At 38.8% G+C, this 25217-nt stretch overlaps 1 protein-coding gene across 1 annotated transcript in view; it reads right to left on the bottom strand.

The window, feature by feature from the left end:
- Positions 1-25217, bottom strand: part of CEP112 (centrosomal protein 112) — a 175211-nt gene that overhangs the window by 30860 nt on the left and 119134 nt on the right. The window contains exons 22-23 of the mRNA XM_049812666.1: positions 15838-15900; positions 11869-12018 (exon numbers count right to left, since the gene is read on the bottom strand). Of these exons, the coding sequence (XP_049668623.1) occupies positions 11869-12018; positions 15838-15900 (213 nt within the window). The remainder of the gene's footprint in view (positions 1-11868; positions 12019-15837; positions 15901-25217) is intronic.

Here is a 25217-nt window from a genome sequence, read left to right as displayed (position 1 = left end):
CAGGTATCTAACGTTCGGTAGTCTGAATTTGTGTTTATACAGTTTCATTCTGCCACTCCCAAGCTTCTCGGTAAGCAAACAAACTCACTTTCCATGTTTAGTTTTCTCTTGTTTGTACTTTCACCCTCTCTTACATAACGAGCTTGGAAGAGAGCAGCAGCACGGAGAGCGCCAGGGGCTCCTGGCGTGGGTGCAACGGATCGGACACTCGCCCGCGGGCATCATCCCTCCCTGAATAAGCGCATCCTCTTCCCCTGTCTCCTCCAGGTTAGATCCCGGCGGTAGAAGGGTTGATGCTGGGTGAGAAGGGAGTCACGCTGGCAAGAGGAATAAAAAGGCCAGGCTGGACCATGGTACCACATGTGGGTACCCGCGGCAGTCCCTGAGCAGTCGTGTAGAAAATACAAAGGGAAACGTTACAGCACTTCAGGATTTACTGTCTTTTCAACAGTTCTAATACAGAGAGCCAGTACAACCTTCTATTGAAATTAAAATGTTGCACTCCTGAGACAGTGACTCTCAGGAACCCGGACGAATTTTGGACTAGCGCTACTGCCCATTTGGCAAGAGCACAAATGCTGTGCTTTCCTAAACCACAGTATATCTGCATGAAGCTTTGGTGCTGACATGTCCTAACTCATTATTTCCCAGGAAAAGGGACTTGTTTTGTTTTCTCCTCATCTGGTTCTAGAAGAACTTGCATTCATTCAGTTTTGTTTCACAGATGATCTGATTTGTTTTCAGGACACGATCAAGCAATGCTCTCCTTCCTCCCCACACAGCAAACATTATTGCTTTGCGATGGTCTAAACTGGAAGAGAGCAAACCCCAGCGCAAAACTGAGCAGTGACTTTATGGCAGATCTCAAAAAGGGAAATGAACGGTACATTGCATGTTTTGTCTTCTAAGGCCAACACGGACAGGCTTGAAACCCATGATCTCATGCCATGCCGGGCCAGGAAAATGCCATATTCAGGGCATAGGTTTCCAGCATAAAAATACTCGTGAGGTGATCTGATGTGACTCTATTCACCTGCCAACAGTCCTGGCAGGAAAATAAACAGGTTCTGGAGATGAGCTGCTGCTGGAGGCGAAGCAGGAACCATTAAAAGAGCTGCCCTGACCTGCGAGGAACTGGCCTTTTTGCTTTGAACTTCAGCAGATCTTAATGAACTCTTCATAATTGGTAACCTGGGGTTTTCACTGAGGATGTATTTCTCTTGAGGTCCTAAACGCAGGAGATATATTCAACATCAGAAATACAAATTTGGGGTCTCCTGGTTGGCTGGCCAAGCTGGTGAAGGCAGTTCCAACAGGCATTTTCACCACTACTACAGATAACTGTGTTGTATCAGGGATTAGATTCATACATGAACATGCATCAGTGCTGAAGGGTTTGGTTTCGTAATTATGAACATATTGACTTAATTGAAGTTATTGACTTCAGTGCTGTGAAAGCTTGAACTAAAAATAAGCAGAGACATTTTTAGTAACAGAAGAAGTTAAAAAGTGGTTGTGTCAGAGGAGTAAGGTTTTTGTTGTGCTTGACTAATCCCTGCTTTACTGCTCTTCCAGTCCTCTGTTATCTGGCAGTTCTGAAGAGGACGTTGCCAAGAAGCTTATTTAGAGTCCTAAATTTTATCCTGTAGGCAACACGTATTTCAGTTTCCTGGGAATAATTTCATAGACAGACCTCTGAAGAAGAAAACAGGTAAACTCCTTTTGCTGTATAAAGTAGTGTCCTCGCTGGAGGACCTCCACACCTTTCTGAAGAGGCCAAAGATACAAAACTATTGATGCCTGCACAGAAGAGCTTAAGAAAAAGCTTCAGCCTTGAGGTTCCCAGTCTTTGCTGTAAGCTTCAGCCTCAAGTCCTCCGTCTTCTTCATGCATGTTTTCAAGGGTCAACAAATGAAATATTTACTATACCAAATACTGTTCATCAATGAAGAGAATCAGCGCAGTGTAGACGGTGCGTGAATCGGCAACAATAAACCATTCCTGTGGAAGGCATCCCAAACTCCAGTGCAAGATGGAGTACGCACATTAAAAGTGCAGAATCCACATGCAAAGGGCTCAAAGAATAATGTATATTTTCAATAAAACTTAACCAGTTTTTCACCTTCTTATATTCACATGTACTATATGAACACATAGAGACAGTTTCCTTGGACGGCAAGGCAACAAGGTGTACTGGGCCTAACTGAAAATGTTTACAATACAAATTTTAATGGGAAAAGCAGCAAAGTACAATACACAGGAATAGAATTTTTTCTGTTTCTGGACTCTAGTGCTATTTTGGCTGCCAATAGTACACAAAATTTCCACTGAAGGGCAAGTCAAACCGATTTCCCTTAGGATGGAGGCATCCGAAAACTTACTGAGGTTATTATATTAGTGCCTACGCATTCTTTAAGCAGATGAACTGCTTCATTTTGAATCCATGTCAGACCACAAGAACTGGCTGATAATAACATTCAATTAAAATGATCTCGTTCTTCTAGAAAAAATTTGGCTAACAGCTACATCTCACATTTTCTAGCTGGGCACAATGGGGTGATTGATGCTAGAAGGAAACAGGATAGGTTTTATATCAAGGATCCGAAGGGTCAGGTTTGGTGACAGTATTTGTAGGTTTAACCTCTTACACAAATTTGTGAGATGAAAAAGCCACAGCATGAAACTGTGAGAAAGTCAGAGCTAGAACTCGCAAATATACAAGTTGTGCTAATTAGACAGATGTTTTGGAAAACCCAAACTTTACACTCGATGCAGATTTGTATCTTTTGATGTCGTACTTGGTGCTGCTTCACACCACTCGGGGCTTACTGAAAAAAGCAGAAGCTGCTCCCCTGCTAGGCTGTCTGGGTGAGTTTGCCATCTGATCTACTGAATACACAGATAAAAGTCACCGCATACTTTTTTCCTTTTCAAGTACAGTACTGTAACTTGGAAAGTTCCTTTATTCTCAACTCCACTGATGCAAGAAAGTGGCAGAAATATGGCAGCTTTGGCTGCTTTCCTTTAGTAGCTCTTTGTCACTAATCTTTTAATGCTAAGGAAACAATAGGCATTTTCATTTTGTATGGAAAAAAACCACTCTAGTCGTAGAAAATAAAGGCAATGCCTTCCAAAAACTGTAAGAGTGTTACTGACCACTCGATTCTACTGCTACCCCGCCTTTAAATATTGGTAAATAGTTACCGTGTGCAGGTATCGGATTCAGCAGGTTTCTCTTGTTACACTTAAGAAAAGCCCAACTATTATGAAAATGGTAAGTTTAACAAAGATATTTCTATTTCACTGTGATCTGCCATTCAAAAGTGTTAGCCAGTCAGTTTTTAAAAAACACTCTGATATTTGATCTGCTTGAGTTTCAGTTACATGTAAAGCTGGAGAGCCAGCAGAAAATTCTAAATGGAATCTGAAGATTTCTAAAGTCAACACTCATTTTGGCAAGAGCATTTTAATGCATAAAGCTGAAATCCTCAGTGAGTCTCTCCTGCTGATATCCCCAGAGCAGCCAGCACCATGATTAGTGCAAAACCAAAAGCAACCTATATTAAAACATACTGTTTTGCAAAAAAATGTTTACACAAACACTGGAAATTGTGTAGGCACGCTGGAATCGGCCAGTGCAATCCGGTGCTATTTCGGCACACTCCTGGGATGAGCCACACCGTAAGAAAGATATCTAAGGGAAATACATGTTGATAAGTAGACCAGCTCCACATCCCCAAATCTCTATTTGCCAAACCCTGCAGCTTGTGTTACTGTGCCAGGCTTTAAAAATCTTTACTACAGAGTAATAAATGTTTGTGGACTACGGAAGGTTTGCTTTGAAGATGTCATTTTCTCCAGCAATCTTTTGTTGGTTGAATATATAGTTCACACATATTGTGTTTCCACCTACACGGCTGGAGAAGCCCTGCAGTCAAGGCTGTTCCAGGAGCAGGGAAGGAGGCTGCGTTCCAGGAACTCACTGGAACTGGAACAAAGAACAGCCCTTGGAAAGTCTACAGAGTCCTATGCACAGACTGTTTTACAGATGCCCTGTGTTTGGAGGACATTAGACACTTGTTTTTATCTTTATCTTTTTTTTTTCTTTTTTTTTTCTTCCCTCTCCAGTAAAGTCCCAGACTTTTGAGCACAGGCTCTTCCTCCCAGGCAGTCTGCCTCGTAACTTCTGGGTATCTCCCCAGCTCTGCCTTTCTAAGCACCACTTTCTCCTCCACATAAACGTCCCTGTGCTCTTTGGAGAGTAAAACGTCTTTGAAATGCAACAGTGAACTGTAACCATCACAGCAGCCTTAAAAAAAAGCTAATTTTCATTTTCTTCTATCAGTTATAAACACTGTCTGCCCTTCTTTATTAGCTGTGTAGACTTATGTCATTATTACTTAACACTTACTAATAAGAGTGTTTTCTCTGTACCTTTCTAATTGCCTAGGGACCCATTCAGTGTTATTACTCCTGTCTTGTCATGTCAGCTAAAAGCAGTGAATTTTATGGCTTGTTTTGAATTCCTTTTCACCATTTTTTCCAGTGCAAAATTAGTGTAGTCCACCTCATTAGAAGAAACTGATAACTTAGGTATATAAGATTTTATATTTTGTTATGCATTTATGGAATTCTTAATTCCATAATTTGGAGACTGGTAGAGGTAAGGTGGCATCCCTTCTAGGGCTAAAAATGAATAAAAAGGACTTTATGCAGCAAAGTGCCTTCTGGAAGGAAAGCAAAACACCAAGGACAACAATGATAACATAGGGAAAAGTAAAAATACAAACTTTTAAAAGTGCTGGATAAAACTAGACTGCGGTTCAGAGGACTAGGCAAGCACTAGTTCTAGTCTTTTATAAAACTTGTAAGTATGATTTTGCTGTTGGCCATGGTAAGTTCTTCAATGTGTCGAGACATGAAAAGTCAAGAAAAATGCCAGAGTGCAAAGCTTGCTGCAGGAAAAAAAAGATGACTCAATTCTTTGTCTCACAAAGCATGTCAAAGATATTATAAAGTACTTACAGATGCTCAGCCACTCGGATTGCCTGATTGGCCAAACATCTGAAACCCTGTAATTTTGAAGAGAAGGTACTATGCTTCAGACAATGAAATAATTTCTGTGGCAACAGAAAAAGAGATATGATTTTGAAAAGGAAAGAGAAGTTTTGTGATCAATAACTACCTAGCCTTAACAGGAGAGCCAGCCTATTTTTATTATCATTTATAATGAATGTGTCCGTACAGCCTTTTAAAGATAACCGTGTCATGGAATCAAGAGAGAGAGAGCAGGAGCAACAGTTGAAAAGCTTGGGGCTAACCCCTCATTTCTCTAACAGACAGAATGTGGGTGAAACCAGTATTCATATACACAAAGACTGTGAAAAACAGGTGCTTCAGATTTTGAACCCCATGTAAAAGAGAAAGCAAAACTATAAAAGACCTGCAGATTTCATTTACCTATCCTTTTGGAAGACACCACTTCCTTTGTTGATCAAACAGAATATAGGAAATTATGAGCAAGATAATGTTATTTGCCTGGTAAATGTTAATGTCTGCTTTACAATGCTAAGGTACAAATGTTGGTGCCTTGTCATTCCCCACTAATAAAAGACACTGCAGAGTTACTAGTAATATTATAAAGTCAGCGACAAACAGAGATCCATGAAAAATGACTCCATGTATTTAACATCAAAGATAGTCCCTTAAAACTCTTTATTTCACCATGCCATGTAGTTTATCATGGTAATGTTTAGCCACAGAAGCAATTAGAGGGATTTGACATCCCTCTGGAGAACTTTGTGACATACGCATCTCTGAAGATCTTCAATGACTGACAGAATTTGGCATGTCTGTGGCCATCGAACCATCACAAACACTAATGCATGTTCTGACCAGATGTCTTGTAAGACATGAGTCAGTGTCAGCTTCAACAGTGAAATGCTCATCTCCTTTTTACAGGCGCTCTTAGCTAAAAAACCCACCTTCAACCAAGTTAAAATAAAAAATACAATAAAATATTTTTAAAAAAAGCTTATATAAAAAAAGCTTAAATAATGTGGGTCTTATTGACAAAAGTTTATTACGCAGCTATTCAACTGTAGTCTAGATTATAACAGCTAACACTACTGCATCAATCTGCGCTGGAGAAGGCAGCAAGTCAAGACTCATTTAACAAAAAGTCCTTGAAGCAATATGTCTTTACTTTAGCCTAAGTTCTAGATTTTCATTTTTAGTTTACACTAAGCTTTCAGGTTTTTTTTTTTCCTAATTAACATCCTCTGTGCTATCAGTTACACATGGTCACAGCCTTCTGAACAACCAGCCATTACAGTCTTTCCGCTGTAAATACAAAGAAAGTGCTGAACATGTAAATTGTTCCCCCCTTATTTGCCATGGCTTGGAAACTTGTCAGCAGCCTTAACAAAAAGGTAAAGAACTGAACTGGCCCAGCTTTCTCAAAAGGGTCTGACGAGACTGCAAGTGTATTTGTCAGATGTGGCTTTAACACCAGGCAATCTCGCTCCCAGAATCACTCCAACCATACAGCACTGTACGGTTTTGTTACTGTTTGGATCCTGAAACTGTTCTTGTGGAAGGGCTGATGCACCGACTGACGCACGGACGCGGAGCTTAGAAGTCCTGAGTTAATTTCTATCTTTGCCACAAACGTGGGACAAATTCAAGGCTCTGCCCTCCAGTGTCCCCTTTGTAAGACAGGACCAAAAATGCTTCTTGTCTTCACTCTAGATCAGCTCAATTTAGGTTGTATGCTCTCTGATGCCTCTCCTCCTTTAATAAGCACTATTAAGGACATCTAAAAGACTGAGAGTTAGCTTTGCTTGGGACTTTTAAACCAACAAATCAGTATTATTTATTTCTTACTAAACCCAACATTGGCTATTGCAGAGTACAATGGTGGTATTCCAAAAGGTATTTTGAGGACAATGGACTAAATACTTCGGCAGGACTACAGTCACTCAGTTAGTGTTCCCATAGTTCCAACATGCTTTTTCTTTTAATACAAAATATTATTTGTAATTACAAGTGGAATTTGCTAATAAACATGGTTGATAATAAAATATAACTACACACAAAATTAGCTTGTTCACGGGATTTTTAAAACCACAGTTTTTCTGAAACACTGCATTTTAGAGACGTTTGTAAATACCATCAGTATATTTTGACAGCTACTTTCTGGAAACAAAGATATCAGGTGCCCTTAAAGAAATGTTCTGAATGCTTTAAAATATCCCAAGGTTTAAAATAAGTTGTTTTACTTTTAGCGGGAACCAAACATGAAAGGGAGGGGGGATTATGCAAATCAAACCAGAAGGACACACGGCCGGGCACGTTGCCCTGGTGCAGCGGGACACGGGCAGCCCGGAGAGGTGGGCTGGGTGGCAGACGGGTAGGGTGATATCAGTGTAAGCCCTACCCTGTGGAGACAGTATTCCAGAATAAAAGGAAACAGAGTAGCCCACACAAGGACTGACTCAAGCATAACTCTAGCAGCCTAAGTATTTTGTTATAGTTGCGTTGAAAAATTTCACTGTGTTGATAAAACCCTCAGTCCAAACTTTGCATAGAGGAAATTATCTTTTTGCTCCAAGATACAACAGCATCTAACAAATATATGATGATGTTGAGAATATTCAATGCCCACATAGGCCCAGACAATTTAAAACCAGAAGTTTTCTCCTTTGTTCTGCTATGGCTATAAAATACACTTTTGATTTTTTTCCCCCTCTCAACATTTTTAAACATAACAAAGAAAACCAACTGTTTTGAAATTTTTCACACGAAGGGGAACATTATTTTATGGCATTCTTTCCTAGAAATCTTTTAAGTTTTATTTATTAACAGAATTAATCTGATCATAAGCTGGCTGACACACAAAGTGTTGAAATATGTCATCTTCAAACCATGTTTTGCTAATGAAATTTTGGTGTTAATTCAGGGGATAAAACAGAATCCTAGAATCTGTAACATGAGCCAAACAACAAATGTGGTTCCGCTGGCAAAAAAGCACCATTTTCTCCCTTTTCTGTTGTGGGTTTGTCACTGTGTGCTCTCCATCATCCATTTCTTTCCAGAATCTACTTTTTGATGTGGAGTCCCCACTTGCCATCAACTTCTACATTAAAATGCTCTGAACATGTTTTGCAGTTCCAATCCCAGGAACTGTTTTGCACTTTCAATCCCAGAATCCAAAAGGATTTCATAAAAAAAAACTAAGGCTGGGATTTCATAAATAACCTCAAGGTATCTCTACAATGCAATCAACTTTATGCTAGCGCCAAGCCCAGCCAGTAACCACTGCCAAAAGCAGCAGCAAAGTTAGGTAAATGCTCTGACCGTTTGACTGTATTGAGCTTCGGGTTGTTGTGGCTAGATTGCTATCGGATTGCAAGAAAGCTAGTTTAAATTTAGCCTTAATAAGTTTACACTACACTTCAGTGACCAGCGTAGCTCCTGCATAGACATTCTCAGGAGTTCAGCACCCAAACCCTTACTGGAGGGTGCCTTCCGAAATCCCGGTCTGAAGCATCACAAATGGGTTAACAGAAATGGCAATTTAAGCCGCTTTTCCAAGCATCTGCAGGGCATTAATATAATTGTGCTCTCAACTAATCCCATGGTCTAAACCAATGGTTCCTGATCTTTGAAGTGTAAGCACATCACAGGCGAGGCACGGCAGAGGGACCAGGTGAGCTTTGCTGGATTTGCCCCACGCCAGGCCAATTGCAGTGTCCTTGTACTCTGCTCCAAAGAATACAAGTCCTGGTAAGTTCAAAGCAAAGATATCTATGCGGCACTGAAGGGTGAGCTGTGCTTTTGGGATCGCTCTCTGTGCCAACACTGTCGTAATCCCAACAGGCACAAACTCAACAGCAGCGGAACGGCAGCGACGGGAGCCGCTCGGTTGTTCGATGCCTTGTCAGAGCGCTGCTGCCAAGGTCTTTGCTATTAGACTTTGCGACACGATGGCATCCAAATTGGTTACCTTATAAGCCACGAGAAAGGAATGTGATGAGCCAAAATTTTATCCTGATTTTATGACTCTGATGGCACAAAGTTTGACTTGCCCTTGGGCCAGACAAATCACGGTGTACTTTAAGCCAAGTACTTTAAGCATTTGTCTCAAACTGGCCCAAACTGAGGCCATCTGAAGCCAAAAAGGGTTGTGCAGACTGGGGTTTTAGGTCATCAAAAGAAGGAAAATGTTCTTAAAAGTTTCATTTATTCTTTTTCACTAATGTTTAAGATACTATTTTAAAAAATAATCAAGATTAAGGAGATAGATACAATTCTGAAATAATAACAACTTAGAAATCTCTAGCAAAGAGAGTCAGGAATTTGAATTAACATCAAAATCATCTATTATGGCATCCACATCTGGATATCACTTTAGTGACTAAATCCAAAGCTTCTCTGAGAGCCAGTTGGTTTCTGTAAAAATGTATTTCTCCCTTTGAAAGGAAATAATAATTGGAAGGTCTTACAGGAAGTCACCCAATACCATATAAAGGAAATTGCAATCTGTTCCTCAATGTTAGTTTAAATCAATGTTATATTTAGCAAATGCCCGTTTTTTAACGATAGTCTTTTTAATAGCTTATTCTATATTAAGTCTTCTCAAAGGCTTATGCTATATTAAGAATTGCTTTGTTTTTAGAATGTTTCTTTAATAATCCCTTGAAGGTCTTTCAGCTTGCCCTAGGTTGGATGTTCCCCATCTACAGGACATCTAGGATTCCACTTTCACCAATTTTTTTTTGCCCCAGGCTATTAAAAAGCAAAGTATTCCTGCATATGCTCATCTAGAAGTATGCATGGTTCTTAAAAATACTTAGTGATTAAATATTAAAACCACCTCTTTCTGTTTCCAGAAGTATACACAGCAGTTCACCTTCCTATGAATTTTCTGTTTGGGTATCTGGCTTTCAGTAAATTTCCATTAAATCAGTGATTTCAAAGGAAGACTTTTTTAAAAGTACAATATTAATGATACAAAATGAAGTTCATGAACTTCAAGCATAACAGCTCCTGCAATTTCTTCCCTAAGCTGACCAACTCGTACAAAACATACTCGCAGCACCAGTGCTAAAAACTCTCTGGGATGCTGCTCAGAAACCCTCTGCAGAAGTCCCCCGTGGTTTTTATGTATTTCACTACATTGTGAGGTAATGACATCAAAATTAAGTTTACAATAGCTCAACACAGATTTACATGGAGAAGGATTTTCATACAACCTATAATCATTAGTGTTCAAAAACTGTTGTTACCAACAGCCAAATTATTTCCACTGAACATAGTTTGTGTGAATCCATAAATTCAACAGTAGCATTTGCACCAGGTGCTAAGAAAAAAGCTGGTAAACAGTCTAAACCATGTTTTTCAAATATATAACTCAAGAAGGTATCATGCATGATAACTTGAATTACAGCATATTTCTGACTATATGGAAGACTATTCCACTGTCACAGGGTTTCTCTATATCTAGATGACCACTGGAAAAGTGGAGAACTACAAATAGTACATTTTCCTAAGTGGCAAAAATCCACCTGTACCCCAAAATAACGTGATTTAACTACCTTCTATTTGCAGACCCTAGTGATTATAAAAACTACCCCTGGTGATTCAATTTGGGTAACAGATTATAGCCAACATTTTTCTGGTTATACCTTTGACAGAAGAGACTAAAGAATGATTGGAAAGAAAATTCCGTTCCTCAACAAACACACAAATAAAGGCAGACATTTTCCTTAAGGAAAAAAACCCCAATCATTAAAGAATTTATGAAAGAAAGGAAAAAGAACACTCTGCAGATGATGAGATAGTAATGTCAACCTAATTTCATTATGCAAATCATTCAAGTATAGAGGACAACATTAACTGTACCATAATTGAACATCAGATGGTTCTAACATGTAAAAACTCCCATGGTTTCTTTTCAGCACAAAAAGTTAGAAAAACTGTAGGAGTTCATTTTTTTTCATGAGTTTCTAGATTTAACAATGTAATTCTTTGTTTTGTACTAGTAAACGTCTACGAAGAAAAAAAGGAATTTCCTTCTTCTATACAACTTTTAATGAAGTGTTTTCGTTGTCAACCCTAGCAGATTACATCGTTTCAGAATTTTTCCATTGCGCTCTACTACTCTGAAAGGAAAAATGCTTTCAAAAATAATTCTGCTTTCTTCTGCAGGTGGGATTCTCTGCAGCCACTTTGAATTGGGGTGTCAGAGCAGCAAGGAAGAGTTTGAATATTCAGAACCCACAGCCTCTTAAAGCTTCTTTGAAAAAGGCCAGAGAATGCAACTCTGATGCAAAATACGTAGGAAAAAAGTTACAAATAAAAAAATACTTTATTCCCTTCATATTTAGCACAGATTTTTGCATATAGTTTTCAATGGAACTTAAGAGCATACTTTCCTTAAGCATGAAAGTTGAGAATGTCTTGTGAAAACCAAGCCACAGCCCGTGCCATACTGCTGGCTCTCAGGTGCCGCAACTCGGCTCTCCTACTTTTCACCTTTTTTTCAAGTACCGAAAGCGCTGCATAAAAGTGCTGAAAATACATTAAAATATCTGAGTCAATATGAAAAGAAAGAACAGGAAAGTTTCAAGTATTTGACTGAAGTGGATGGATTAGACTCGCCAAACCCAAACGTTTTATGCAGGCATATGAGCAGCCAGAGGAAGGAGAGCCTGAGTCATCAGCTACATCAAAGTCAAAGTCCAGCGAATGGAATTAGTGAGCGCTGTGTGAACAGGAACGATACCTGCATTCATCTGCCCACTGCGGAACTTTTAATTACACTCAAACAGCCAGTAGCATCAGTGACTAAAATCCCCAGATTACCTTGATTGCTCTGTCATTATCTGTAATCAGCTGCTGCTTCTTATCTTCAAACTTGTGTACAACTTCCTGGAGCCGCTGCTCGGCGGCAAGCTGCTGCCGGCTGTTCTCCTCTGTCAGAGAGGAAATGGTTGTCTTAAGTTCAGCTATGATCTAAAAAGAAAACAGCATGCTAAATCTCTCTTCAGTAAAAGGCATGTATTTTGCATGTTTTTATGGTCAGTACAAGCATGGCATTGGCAAACTCTGCTGTGCAAGCTAAATATTTGAAATTAGCAAATTATACACTGGCAAGCGTGAAATTCCACGCGGAGAAAAGGAATATAGTAAGGCTGCGAATGACAAAAATTGCTGAACACAAAATATTTGGAAGGGTTTTCCACTATGACATTCCAAAATATTTACTCATGAGAACAAAGCACATCTGTGATCTTCAAAATAGAGCATGTTTCCAGTCTTCCACTGCACTGGAACCAGTACTGCAAATTTACATAGTGATGGTGGAGTTCATTTTCTAGAAGGATTCTTTATAGTTTGATACTGCAGAGAGAAAAAAACCCAAATTTAAATACGGGACTGAAATTTAAACTTCATAGTGAAATTTCTGAGCCGCTGAGAGAAGCATATTCTGCTGACAAATCAGCAGGGACCTGATTCAGTGTCCAAGACCCTTAAACTAGACCTTTTACATGATTTGCTCGTGATTTGTTGAAATGTACTTGTTTCACCTTTTTTATCACTGTGGAAAGTCATAACTAAACCTGATCCTTCAGGCATGTTTACAGAATTTTATGCTGACATGTAAGTCATCGCCCAGCAAAGCACTTAAACATATGGGAGAGTCACTGACTTCAATGTATGTATTCAAGCTTAAGGTTAAGCTGCTGCAACAGCATAATACAGTCCAGGTCTAAAAGCACTTCAGCGCACAGGGAGTTCAGGGAGAGACTACCAGAGTGCTCAGACTTGTGTGTTTGCATGGCCTCCTGATCAGTAGAGAAACGTTTAACTCTATTAACATCACAGTTATTTAGGAAAAAATGGGGGGTTTTTTAGAACTGCTAATAGGCTAGGACTAACGTAATAAGAAATACTCTACAAATGAAAGTACTAGAACCACTGGGGAAGGGGAAAAGGACTGATTAAAACTCTACTCTAAATTTATTTATCTATTTTACTACCTGAAAACCCCAGAGAGTAACAAAGATTATGAGTAAAACCTACATGGATATTTCTGTATTTCTTTTCTAAAAACAAATACATATTAAAAAAGATAATGTAACAGTCAAAAGGAAGGCTATTTGCTCTTAATGAGATCAATGGGCCAAAGTTTAGAGATTATCTGGATAGGTGAAACTCTTTAGGCAGAATTAAGCAGTATCACTGGTTTTGCAATTCAGATCATCATTTAGATGACACACAATTTGCACAAATTTGGCTTTGCTAGGTGTGTAACACATGCAGCGAGAAAGCAGGAGAAAGCGATGGATCATACACATTATTAAGATAACAACTTGAAGCCATGCAAACCTCTACCACTTTGTGTATGTTCCATTTTGTCACTTTTTAAAAAAGAAAACAAAATAACAAGCCCTTTAATATAACACAAAAGTGAAATTTAAAGCTTTTACTGGGTAAGAGACCCTGGACTAGCATAGGAGTTCTGAAATGCATACAAGGAAATTTCAGCATGAATCGATGGAGAAAGATCTGCTTTGTACAGTACTTTTCAGAGAAAAGAATCTGTTTACTTTGTATAAACTTCAGAGGAAATTTCTTGAAATATCTTCTCTGTGTGGGTGTTAAAAGTGAATGTTCCAAGAGGCCACAGAGAGTAAGATTAGACAGATGTTGTCAGCAACATGACCACAAGAAAAGTTGCAATTGACCTATTATTAATACTGAGCTACAAAAAACCCCGATGTTCAAGTAACTTTAGGGATTTGATTCAAACCCACAAAAGTAAAGAAATTCAGACATCAGGGTGAAACTCCTTTATTGTGCCAAATAGCCCTGACATATGATGTATGTGTTGTGTCTGCCACAGAAAGCGCAGAGAAATGCCAGTTCTGGTCATTGGGTCCATCCCTCCCTAGTAAAGAGAACAGTGTATTAGCTACAGCAATGCCTAGCTTAAAAAAAAAGTCTCAGAATTTTTCTATTTTACAGGGTAATAGATTTCAGTCCGAGAGAATTTATTATGACATCCAGCTTAAATAGTTTTTACCTTGCTCTACACTACCTCGGTGTTCCCACTATAACAATTAAAGCAATTTCCCTCACCCCTTGTTTAAAAATTCAGAAATGCTTAAAGTATTCCACCAGTTTTTAACGAATGGACCAAGACCCATTTTTGTTCTGACAGTAAACTATGTCTGGCATAGAAAGACTGACTTTTGATTACACTCACTAGGCATGACAATAGCATAAAAATGACAATGACAAAAGGTAAAATAGAGTTAGCAGTTAAAGGGATCTCTTCCTTAAGGTCTGGTATGCATTAAATGTTACTTTTTGAGCTTTATCAATTTTCTGCTATTCAGGTTCAGATGGCAAGATAAAAAAACAGGGCTTCTTTTGTTATTGTTGCTTCTTTCTTTCTTTATAAATAAGGCTCTCAACAAATTACTAAAAAGGCATTTAGGAGAGCACTCTCTCTGATTTATCACAGAATGTGATAAATTCCACAATCGTGGAAGGGACCAGCTCAAAGCAGGGTCACCCAGAGCAGGTTGCTCAGGATCATGTCCCGTCAGGTTTTGAGTTATCTCCAAGGATGGAGATGCCACAACCTCTCTGTATGCAAACAACTGTGCAGGAAATACACGTTAGGTTTCAGAAATATAACGTAAAAATACATTTAACAATGATTCTGACAAATGGAGTCTCAAAAAATGTGGTGTGAAAAACTGTGATAGTCCAATGAAATTTCACTGAAATAACTAAAGCCAAAGTTTTGGACAAGTTTTACAGACAGTGAGACTCAATGGTAGCTGAAAAGCTAAAATCAGGAGCTTAAAATATTTTAAAGTGCTTGTAATAAAGTTCGCAAGTTCTTGTCATCATCTCACTGACCATCTCTGCCTAGTTTGGAGGCTTCTAAACCATTCCTTGCAGCGTTTTTATTGATTTTTTAAAAGAGTATTATTACATAGTTATTACTATTGCTGAAAAGGCACTTTGCAAGTGAAAGGCAGGCATTCTGCTGTGGTTGGGAGGAATGAGAAGAATGACACCTCCACATAAATCCTCGTGGCAATTTTCTTATTATTAAAAGCTTAACTTCTGGTTGCATCTCCATCATTTTTCACACTTCAGTACTACCTGTCAATCAAACTGAAAACTGAAATATTTAAAAATTGTCCCATCTTATCATTTTTAAGCATCCATGTAAATTCAACACACATTTTCATCTGCCATGTTCAAAAGACTACTCTGAAGAACAAAAACTCAAGTCAAAACCGGTTTGCTTTCAGGACACTGACACTCTTCAGGGTGTTATTTTGGGCAGAAATGTTGAACTGGCTAGGAGCAACGATAAACACCAAGATGGCACAGTTGGGACCGCCATCCTGCCATCGGCCGTGTGGGCAAACACCGCCTTGTGACACGAAAGGCAAGTCCTTGTTGTGCAACTGCTCCTGATTTTATGAGCTGTGCTGGTTGACGGGGCACCTCGCCTTCCCTTCCCACTGACTGAGGGAGGACTCGGTCCTCTTGGGTCCTCGGGAGATGAAAAATTAGATACAAAAGATGAAATTTAGAACTGAAGAAAATCCCCACCCATTTCTTCTAGTCAGCTTAACGCTGTGTGGTTTTTGAAAGGTTAAAATCTGCAAGAAAGACACTGGATGTTTGATTTGGGAAACGGTTACGGCATCTCTTCTCGTCAAGACCTCTGCTTAAGAGCAGAAGTAATTACACTTTTCAACAAATGGCGTCACCTGAGGTTCCTGCCTTCTCGCTACCTACCTGCGAGGATTTAGCCAGCTTCTGACTGTACTCCTTCTCAGCCTGCTTCAGCCGGCTGTTTGCCTGAAACACACACAAAAGGCAACCAGATTAGCTCAGACGAAGAACGTGTACAGACACTTTGCCACCGACCCCTCCGCTTGGCACCTCATCCGCATGCCTATCGCTGAGCGGCTGGGACCCGCGCCAACTCCAACGCCCTTTTGTGGCAGCCAAAAAACCGCAAGGGCTTGCCTTTGATCTCAGGCCAACTATTCATCACTTAAAAGAGGGGAGAAACTGTACCTCTGCTGCCAATTATTAGAAAAACATAAAGACTTCTGCGGATTAAAAAAAAAAAAAAAAAAGAAAAAAATGAGTGAGTGAGCGTGTGCGTGGCAGGGAAAGGAGGCAACATGCACATGAGTTTATCAGGGTGACTTTGTTTCTGAACGGAGGGAAAAGGCAAGGAGAAAGCCCCAGGCACAGGCTGCCAGGGTACAACGCGACATGGAGGACACAACTTCATGTCTTGGCTTGGTGTCTGCAACTGCCTTTTGTCCCATTGCACGTCTCTTCCTATTTAAAGGTGGTGATTACACTGAAAATCGACGCAGCGCGCAGCTGAACCAACCGGGAGCTCTTGGACGTACCGCTCCTTCCTTTTCCTAGCTTTTTTTTTTTTTTTTTTTTTTTAATCCCACAAGTCAAAGATGAAGAATAAAACAAACTGAAAACAAGGCTGCTTTGTCATATTGGAATCCAATAAGCAAATATTTCTCTAATTGGAATCCAATAAGCAAATATTTCTACAATTCTGGGGAAAAAAACCTCTTAAGGTTTTTTCCTCAAATAATTTAGTTTCAGCAGTTATTCGATAACAACAATAATTAAAAAATAAATACAATTTAATTTCAGGACACAGTTCTGATCTACGTTTTTCTTGCAAAGTGCCATGGTATTATACTGATAGCCCAGCCTCAAAATGCTGTCCTCAGATGAACTGCTAAGCGTTCTCGCGTTCTTGGCTCTAAAATTTGAGGACAGGTGTCTAAGAAAAATATTTTCTTAGGGGGACAGAATATTACGAAGCTGAGTTCTGAAGCAAGTTTAAGCTGATTAAGTTTTCAAAATCTATCTGACCTCGTGTTCAAATCTTTGATCTGTCGTCCTTAGTTTTACGGCACAGCGTCCAGCACACAAACACATGCTCCTTCAGCTGCCTGTGTGCCAGCGCCTGTTTTGGGGGACCACAGAAGCCACGGCCCCCCCCCCCCGAAGCCTCTGAACCCTGCTTGGATCCGGTTGCAAGACTGAAACTCCGTTTCTGCAAACACCAGGGGTTTCAGTCAAGCAAATAGTCTTATTGATTTTACTGGACTATAAATTTAGGAGCTTAACGTTGCAGAGTGTTGCAAATCACCACCAAGCATGATAGGGCTCAAATCATCCTATACAATCCAGGCACTTATGGATGGTGCAGCTTAATATAAGTATATTACAGCCAGTTAAAAATAATCTTAAAGTTTACATGATACTGCAATTGAAGATCTTGAATTCCTTCAAATTCCAAGACTATGAAACATATGGAGGTCTATACTTCATCTGTTTTTTGGTACTAAGAAACCTACTAAAAAAGTTAACCAAAACCAATTACCAAATTTTTGCATAATTTTTGAGAACACATGTTTTGGTGGGTTTTTGTTATAAACGGAGATAATGGCACACTACATACTGGTTTAAAACAGCATATACAAGACTTCTGGAGCACCAGACAAATTAAATTCCACCTCTTCTACATTTATCATTTAAAGTGTGCCACAAACACTGTAAGGGCATATTGTGGGGCTGCATAAATAAAAAGAGAGCAGTAACACAGAAGCAGTTATGCCAGACAGCTCTATGCATGCTCCATTTCTCTTTGTACTCGGGCTGACCCATGCTAACACTCTTTCCACTGTATTGTTGTCTAGTTTCAGATTACGTTTTACCACCACTGCATATCATAAAGTGACTGAAACTGCCAGTTTATCTTTAGGGGAAAAAAGTAAAAAATAAATTACCCTAATAGTATAAATTACTGTTACTCCCAGAAAGGGAGAGATGCTAGTCAGCAAGGCACTGCTAAGAAGATCACATTACAGCTGCTCTCACTCAACTTGCCTGGGGTAAAAGTCTTCATCTTTCATAAAAGCAGCTTTATAACCTCCTGAACCCATAGAAGAAATCCCAATAAATAATTAAAAACACACTTATAACTTCCATAAACAAATTAGAACTTGTTTATTCACACTGAGTAGAACCAGGATGACCTCTGATAGAAATGACAGAGGCGATCCAAAAGAAAGATATACTGAATTTGAGTGTTTTATTCCTAACTGAAGGCAAAGAAAGTATATCTTAATGGTTTATTTAAAGGCAATTACAACATCTTATTTTATAATGGCTTTAAAAAATTCCAATTAGCAAAAATATTTATAAGTTGTCTCCCAGTCATCAACAAACCACAAATTCTTGCATTTACTTCCAGTCCCAAACATCCTTATCTGGGGGGTCTGATTTTCAGAAGTACTGAGCTACCAAAACTTTCACCGGAGATGGCAAAACCACATTCAGACCGGCCCTAGGTGTCTACAACCGGCTATCTCGACCCTGTGGCACTAAAAACCATGGGCACCTGCTGACTTCAGCTTTTCTCTCCACATCTGTAACACTGTACAGGTCTTGCATCATCACAAACTGCACAGGTAGCACCAGCGAAGCTCTGCAGAAGACGGTTTCTACACGTTATAGCACACTGGTCAGCTGAAAAGATCTAATTCATGGTGATGCACAGGAACACTCTTTTCCACTGTCGTCTTCTACTGCAGAAATATAAAACTTCTCCCTTTTTAAAACCTGCGACTAAACTAATTTAACACCTCTTGACTATAGGCTGTTGCTTTGCAGCCTAGGGAGGCATAAACCTACTCCCCTGGGGCACATATAGCACTGCTACACACAAAAAAGCGCCTTTTTACTTTTTTTTTTTTTTTAAGGAATGACTTACAGCAAAGTAAATACGCATAGCTGTGTACAGTGAACATGGTGGAAGATTTATATTACGTTTATCTTGACAAACGAGAAGGTTACAAACGGCATGGCGTACACAAGCAGCAGTTTCCTGGGCTGCTCCTTTTATAACAGGCTGCTCAGCTCGTCCATTGTATGAAGCATAAGCTGCTTCTGTATTATTTTAAGGGCATTCCCTCACTTTCAGGTTACATGTTATTTCAGAAACATAATGAGTAAGAATCCAACTGGAAGGGGAACATTTGGAGGGTCAGCCAGTATTCATTAAAGTCTAACTCTTTTTATAGCAATGGGCAGCACTGCAAATATAGTTAATGGTCTTAAACTAGTTTTCCATGTAGGAGAGGTAGCTCTTGAAATTCACACTCGGCAAAAACTTGTCAGAAATATCAATTGTAATATCCATTTTTTATAATAAAAAGGTTTAAATTGGATAAGCCATAGATGAATTCCACTGATTCAAAAATTAGCTTCTGTTTAGTTTCACACAGTTAATACATATTTTAGCTAAAATTATCTGATTACGACAATTTTACATGCAGTTATTTTATATTACAGTGAGGACTTTTGCATTAAAAAGATTATGTCCTTGTTACAGTTAATTGGTTTTAAAAACCAACTGTAATTCTATAACAAGCCTTAAAGCATCATATTGTGGTTGCTGAGCAAAACTGCACCAACTTCATCAAAACATTTCACGTAAAAATTAAAAATGGTATTAGCACTACAGATGTAGTATCTGAATTAATGGGTGCTATTTTAACACAGTCTGCTTCGCATTTTCTCCTTTCATGAAACACCATTACTAAGAATAGAAGAGCAAAGGATCTACGATGGGACCACACCGCAAAAGCATACCGCGTCCTACCCTAAGTACAAAGTTTTTATATGTTATTTTTAAGGCATAAAAGGTATTAGAGGGGACTTTTAGCTCTAGTTCCACTCGACGGAACACATGCCCTAAGCAGCCCTGGGGGCTGCTCACCAGTACGGCCACCTCCAGTGTCGACAGCAACTTTAGCTGCACTATGGGGTTGGCAGGCACACGGACAACTTCACCTTCCATCAACGTCCGTAAAGGCGTTAAGGACATCTTGAATCTTCATCAAAAGTGCAACCGTTAAGAATTTTTTGGAACAGTACAAATATGTGCATATCTTCCAGCTTCAGAATGGTGATTTTTGGATCGAGACTTAGATTGCAATTATGCTACAAAATTAATAGGAAAACTAACTCCTGAAACGTTGAAACGTAAGCGTGGATAGATCTGTAAGAGTTAAGGATGGATAGTGAAATCCTGTTCATCTATATATGATTTACAGTTTTTTGACTGATTCAGTAGTGTTTCAATTTGATTTCCCTCTCCCCAAAACAAGAACAAACAACAAAAGCCCCACAAACATAACTCTTAGAATAGAGGTTTATATATGTACACCCATATTCACTAATAGAAAAGTAGATTTAAGAAATCTGGTTAGGGTACTAGCTATGAAGTAATCATTTTTCAAAATGCCTGCAACTAACTAAATGATGGCCATACATAAGCTGATCCTCCATAATTAGTTAGATAAAAAAGAAAAATAAAAAAAAATAAAAAAAAAAAATCAAAGGGTGGGGGAAGGAGAAGAAAGAAAACTTGCTCCAGGGAAGAAGCAACTGTTCTCTGATGTGCAGCAAAGAATTTAACATCAAAGCACTAATGTAAATGGGGCCCATTTACCTTAAAAAACAACAGAAATATTCTGGAATATTTCTATTTAAGTTTGACAGCATTATGCTTTGTAGCAAAATTCAAGATTGTGTAATTTGACAGATGTCAAAAGAAAATGACCTTCAGAATGGCTAACTGTAGCAATTTTTGTTATTAAGTATGTTAAAACACTCTGTACAGTATCTGTTTAAACTTCAGAGATTAGCAGCTCACCTTTTAAGTTCACCTGATTCTACATAAAAATTTCATTTTGACCTCAAAGCCCGAAACATGTATTTTCTTTATATGCCTCTAATACCGACAGTGGGTGACTTCCTACGCCAATACTCTTGTTCTTCCTACTGCTCTCCCCACCAATCAGATACCAAATGGAAAGCCAAATCTCTGTGTAACAGTGAAAATAGCACACCAGTTCAAATATGTAATTTGAGCCATCCAAAAGACCATTAAAAATAGTTCAATATCCAAAATGATGTTAACAGAATAATTAGTCAAGTACCAAATGACTTCAAGGGTTTTGAAAATGAATGATAGCAATCCCAATCTGTCATACCCACAAATCCTATTAATATTCTATTTTACATTCCACTTTTGTAGGTCTATAAATCTTTTTCTTTTTTTTTTTTCTTTCTTTAAACATACATCTTTAGGAGAAAAAAAAACCCCTTTCATTCATGTCCTAAGTGCTTTTCATTGGGGAAAAAAAAGCCCAAGAATGAATAGAAATGAATTTGACACTCTACTGTATGGACAAGTGCCTCTCTGCAGTATTTTGCAATTCTGTGCTTAATGGGGGCCTACTGAAAAACTGCTTGGCAATTTGTGCCTTAGGAAAACACTGATTTCCAGTCCTTTTCATTTAAACCAACAGTGTATTTCTAATCATTCTGAAATGATGTAGAGAAATTAAATACAGACATTAAACTCCTGCAAAAGTTCTTCTGTGAGACTCCAACTGCATGGTGACTGATGTCAAAGTTACGCCATCCTGACACTAGTACACAATTACTAGCTTCATCTAAATGGATTTACTGAGCACCTATTTCCCAGCATCACTAATACTGATTTCGCTTCAATATTGCAGTGAGCCAGGCACCTTATTTAAAACCAACTGCATGACTTGGCCTAAAATGCAAGCGTTGTATACAACACAAGTTTTTAACAGCAGATTAATAGTCTAGCTTTGCCACATGAAATTGTTCAATACCTTAACTCTACTTTAAACAAGACAGTACTGATGCACGCAGCAGGCATTTAAAGGACAGACAGCAAATTACAGTTTAATCTGAAGATGTACTGTGACATTTTGCCAAAATAGTTCGGAGGCAGGTGGCTTTTACGTTATGGCACGATTCCTTTTTTTGCTTGACACTCAAATAAGATGAACCGAGTAAACCTAGATGTTGAGACTGCAACACCCTCCACATTAGGGTACTGAAGCATAGTCTTCCCGCAGCGACATGCCTAAATCTGGTACAGCACAAATACATTCCTGGATTATGATTTTTAATATTTCCTGCTTTTCTTCTGCTCTGTCCAACTAAATTAAGATGGTTATTTAAAGTGGGTTTAAGACATCCTATCAAAAAGCGGTGGCATTTTCTTTTTGAGAGCCTTAACAAATAAAACATGCACCCAACGGGAATGATTTGAGCTTTTACAAGCTGCCATTATTCATCAGAAATACAGGGCACCTCTGCTACACAGGCACCTCACTTGCTCATGTGCACTCTGTCTCTCTCTCCCACTCTAATATAAAGTAGTTTACAGAATAGCTTGTATCACTCAGCCCCAGATGGTTTTGGTACCCAAACAGCTGACACCCAGTAAAATCACGAAGGGATAGGCTGCTAAACATCTTTGAAGATGCAAGTCAAAGCTAAAGTTTCCTCCACAAATAGAAGGCAACGGTACCAAGATGTGACACTGATCCATGATTTGACTCAGTTAAAGACTACTTAATTTGAGCTTTACAATACACGATTCTTTCAGAAATCGGAGATTTCTGAGACCCATGCACTTTATCATTATATATCAGCTATGTTTACATGCCTTGATTTTTGCCAAGGAGCGACTCTAAGGCTCCTGAAAGGACTGTAAAGGGATAAGAATGCAATGTTTATTTTTTAGATTCTCCACTGCTGTTTTAAGTTGAATTTTGTGGCAATAACAAGCAAGTGTTAAGAAGATAATGACTAGAAAAAAAATCCTACGTATGTATCATTTTGAGATAGATCCTTTTTTATTAAATAGAAGGAAAACGGGAAACAAAGAGACGGACTCGGTATTACTAAGTTAACTCGGCATTACTGTTACATCATTAGATGAGAGCCCAGCAAAAGTTAAGCTTCTACAGTTGGAAAGACAAACACTGAAAATACGACAAAATCCCCTAACAAATCTATGGTCTGAAGCAATCAGTGTTCCTTAGCAAGATTATGCTGGATTACTTTTTGTAGTTTTAAATACAACAAAGCTTCCCCAAAAGAACGACAACTTCACGGAGCCAGAAAGCATTACTGTACCGATGACTAACTACGCGCAAGTCCAGCAAAGTCCCAATTAAAAAGAGAATGGAATATATTGCTCAATCATGAAAGCAATTAAAAACATAAATAAGACATTGCGAGACTCTTAACATTCCCAATGTTTAATTATTTATCCGTTCTCCATCCTGCAGCTGTAGGTCAGGATTAACTCCTCTGAACTAAATACAGGAGAACTCTTTTGGGGATTTGTACCTTATTCATTTTCAAGCAAACACTCAAATTCATTTCAAATTCACACAAGAACTGCAACAGTTTCACCTAAATCAGATTTTCTACAAGTTAAACACCCCTCCTACACTCAGATGTGATTGTGAAACTACTTTGATCTCTGTTCCCAAATTTATTGCTCTGTGTAATCCATGACAAAATATAATGTGATTTACTGTATCTCTATATGACAGCCCAGCAGCTGACAGAACTTAATAATTTAGCATAAGAAAAAAAACCTTCTGGCACCAAAATATACAAATCATAATTGAGGCACTTTAGTATCACATTACAATGAAGCATATGCAGACTGATCATAAGAACTTCAAAACAATTAGAATTCTTTCTCACCCATTTAATGAAGGTGGGTTTTACTCCACGATACGTTCTGCAGCTGTAAGCAAGTCATTTTGGAACACACTTGTTTCTTCACATTAAAGACTCTGAAGGACTAATAACATTTTACCCTTTCCCTATTTCCCAGACGCTCCTTCCCCTCCAAAAAGAAGAAAAAAAAAGCCACCTGCAGCTTTTCTCTATTATAAAGATGTAAAGAAAGAGCAAATAAGTGTAAACAATGTCTTCAAATTGTGCCAGAATTTAAATACGCAATAAGGATGTTTTATATTAGTTTGGTCTTGATAACTGAGCATTATTTCTAAATAAAGCTATAGTAAAAAAAATTCAGATCTCCAAATACTGACCTAAGCGGGGATGGGATGGACACGTTCCATAGGGCAGCTTTTGCTTTGGCTTGTGCTGACTCTCGGTTTGGGGGAGTTGAGAAAGTCTTTGGGTGAGGGATGCATTACCCCAGAAACTTTCAAGAAAAGTAAGAACGTGGAGCTCGTGCCATGGGATGCAGGAGAAATTTCCACTTAGTACTTACTAATTCCAGGTAACAAACACCAGTTACTGCTGTTTGTATAAACAAAACCATGAACAAGCCCCAAAGAAATCAGTAGCGATCGCTGCCAGTACCGGATCCATTGGTTGTAGGATCTGTCCTCTCACCCCTGGCTAGGCACCCAGACCAGATGGTATTCATTCAATAATTCTGAAAGAATCTAAGAATGAATTGGCTGAGTTGTTAAAAAAAAAAAAAAAAGAAAAGAAAAAGAAAAAGAAAAGAAAAAGTAATCTCAAATTACAATTGGCTACCATACTGGAAAATAGCCAACTTTTTTCTGTTTTTCCTCATGTTTATAATGAACCCTGGGATGTAAAAATAAGTAAAATTGGTAAATTAGAGAAAACTGTAACCTACATGCAATCAGCCTTCTCCAAGACACATAGTATTACGGAAAAAAATAAGGAGAGAATGAGGTAATGATTCAATTGGGCTTGAAAAAATATCAAATAAAGTTAAAATAATAAGCAATTGTGTATTACAAGATAAAGTTGGTGTGTTACAGTTTGTTTAGATAGTGGAGAAAGGCTCAGGAAACTATTGAAAAAATAATTAGAACAGTCATTCTGCCACTGGAAAAGCCTCCTGCACTTCGTAACCAGGAAAGTTAAGATTGAGACACCAGTTGTACTACAAACATCAGGCATGTCCTCCAGCGGCAGGGCGAGGGGCCCCCGCGCCCGCTGTCCTCTCCAGGTGCTGCTCGCAGAGATTGCACAAACCTGGCCCCTTCTACTCCCCCGGCACCCATGTCGGGGATATTAGAAGTTAAATCCCTGCTTATTCCCATTAGTGACTGGTTATGAACATGCTGCTTCTAAAACTGTTTAATACTTTTTTGAACCTGCTGATAACATCTGCCTTCACAACCTCCATGAAAATCAAGTCAAGCAGCTCGCTATCTGTTGTTTAGAGAAGTACCTTCTTTCACCAGTTTTAAATTAATTTCTTA

This window comes from Accipiter gentilis, chromosome 10, assembly GCF_929443795.1.
Source record: "Accipiter gentilis chromosome 10, bAccGen1.1, whole genome shotgun sequence".
Lineage (NCBI taxonomy): Eukaryota > Metazoa > Chordata > Aves > Accipitriformes > Accipitridae > Astur > Astur gentilis.
This window is presented reverse-complemented; position numbering and strand designations above follow the sequence as displayed.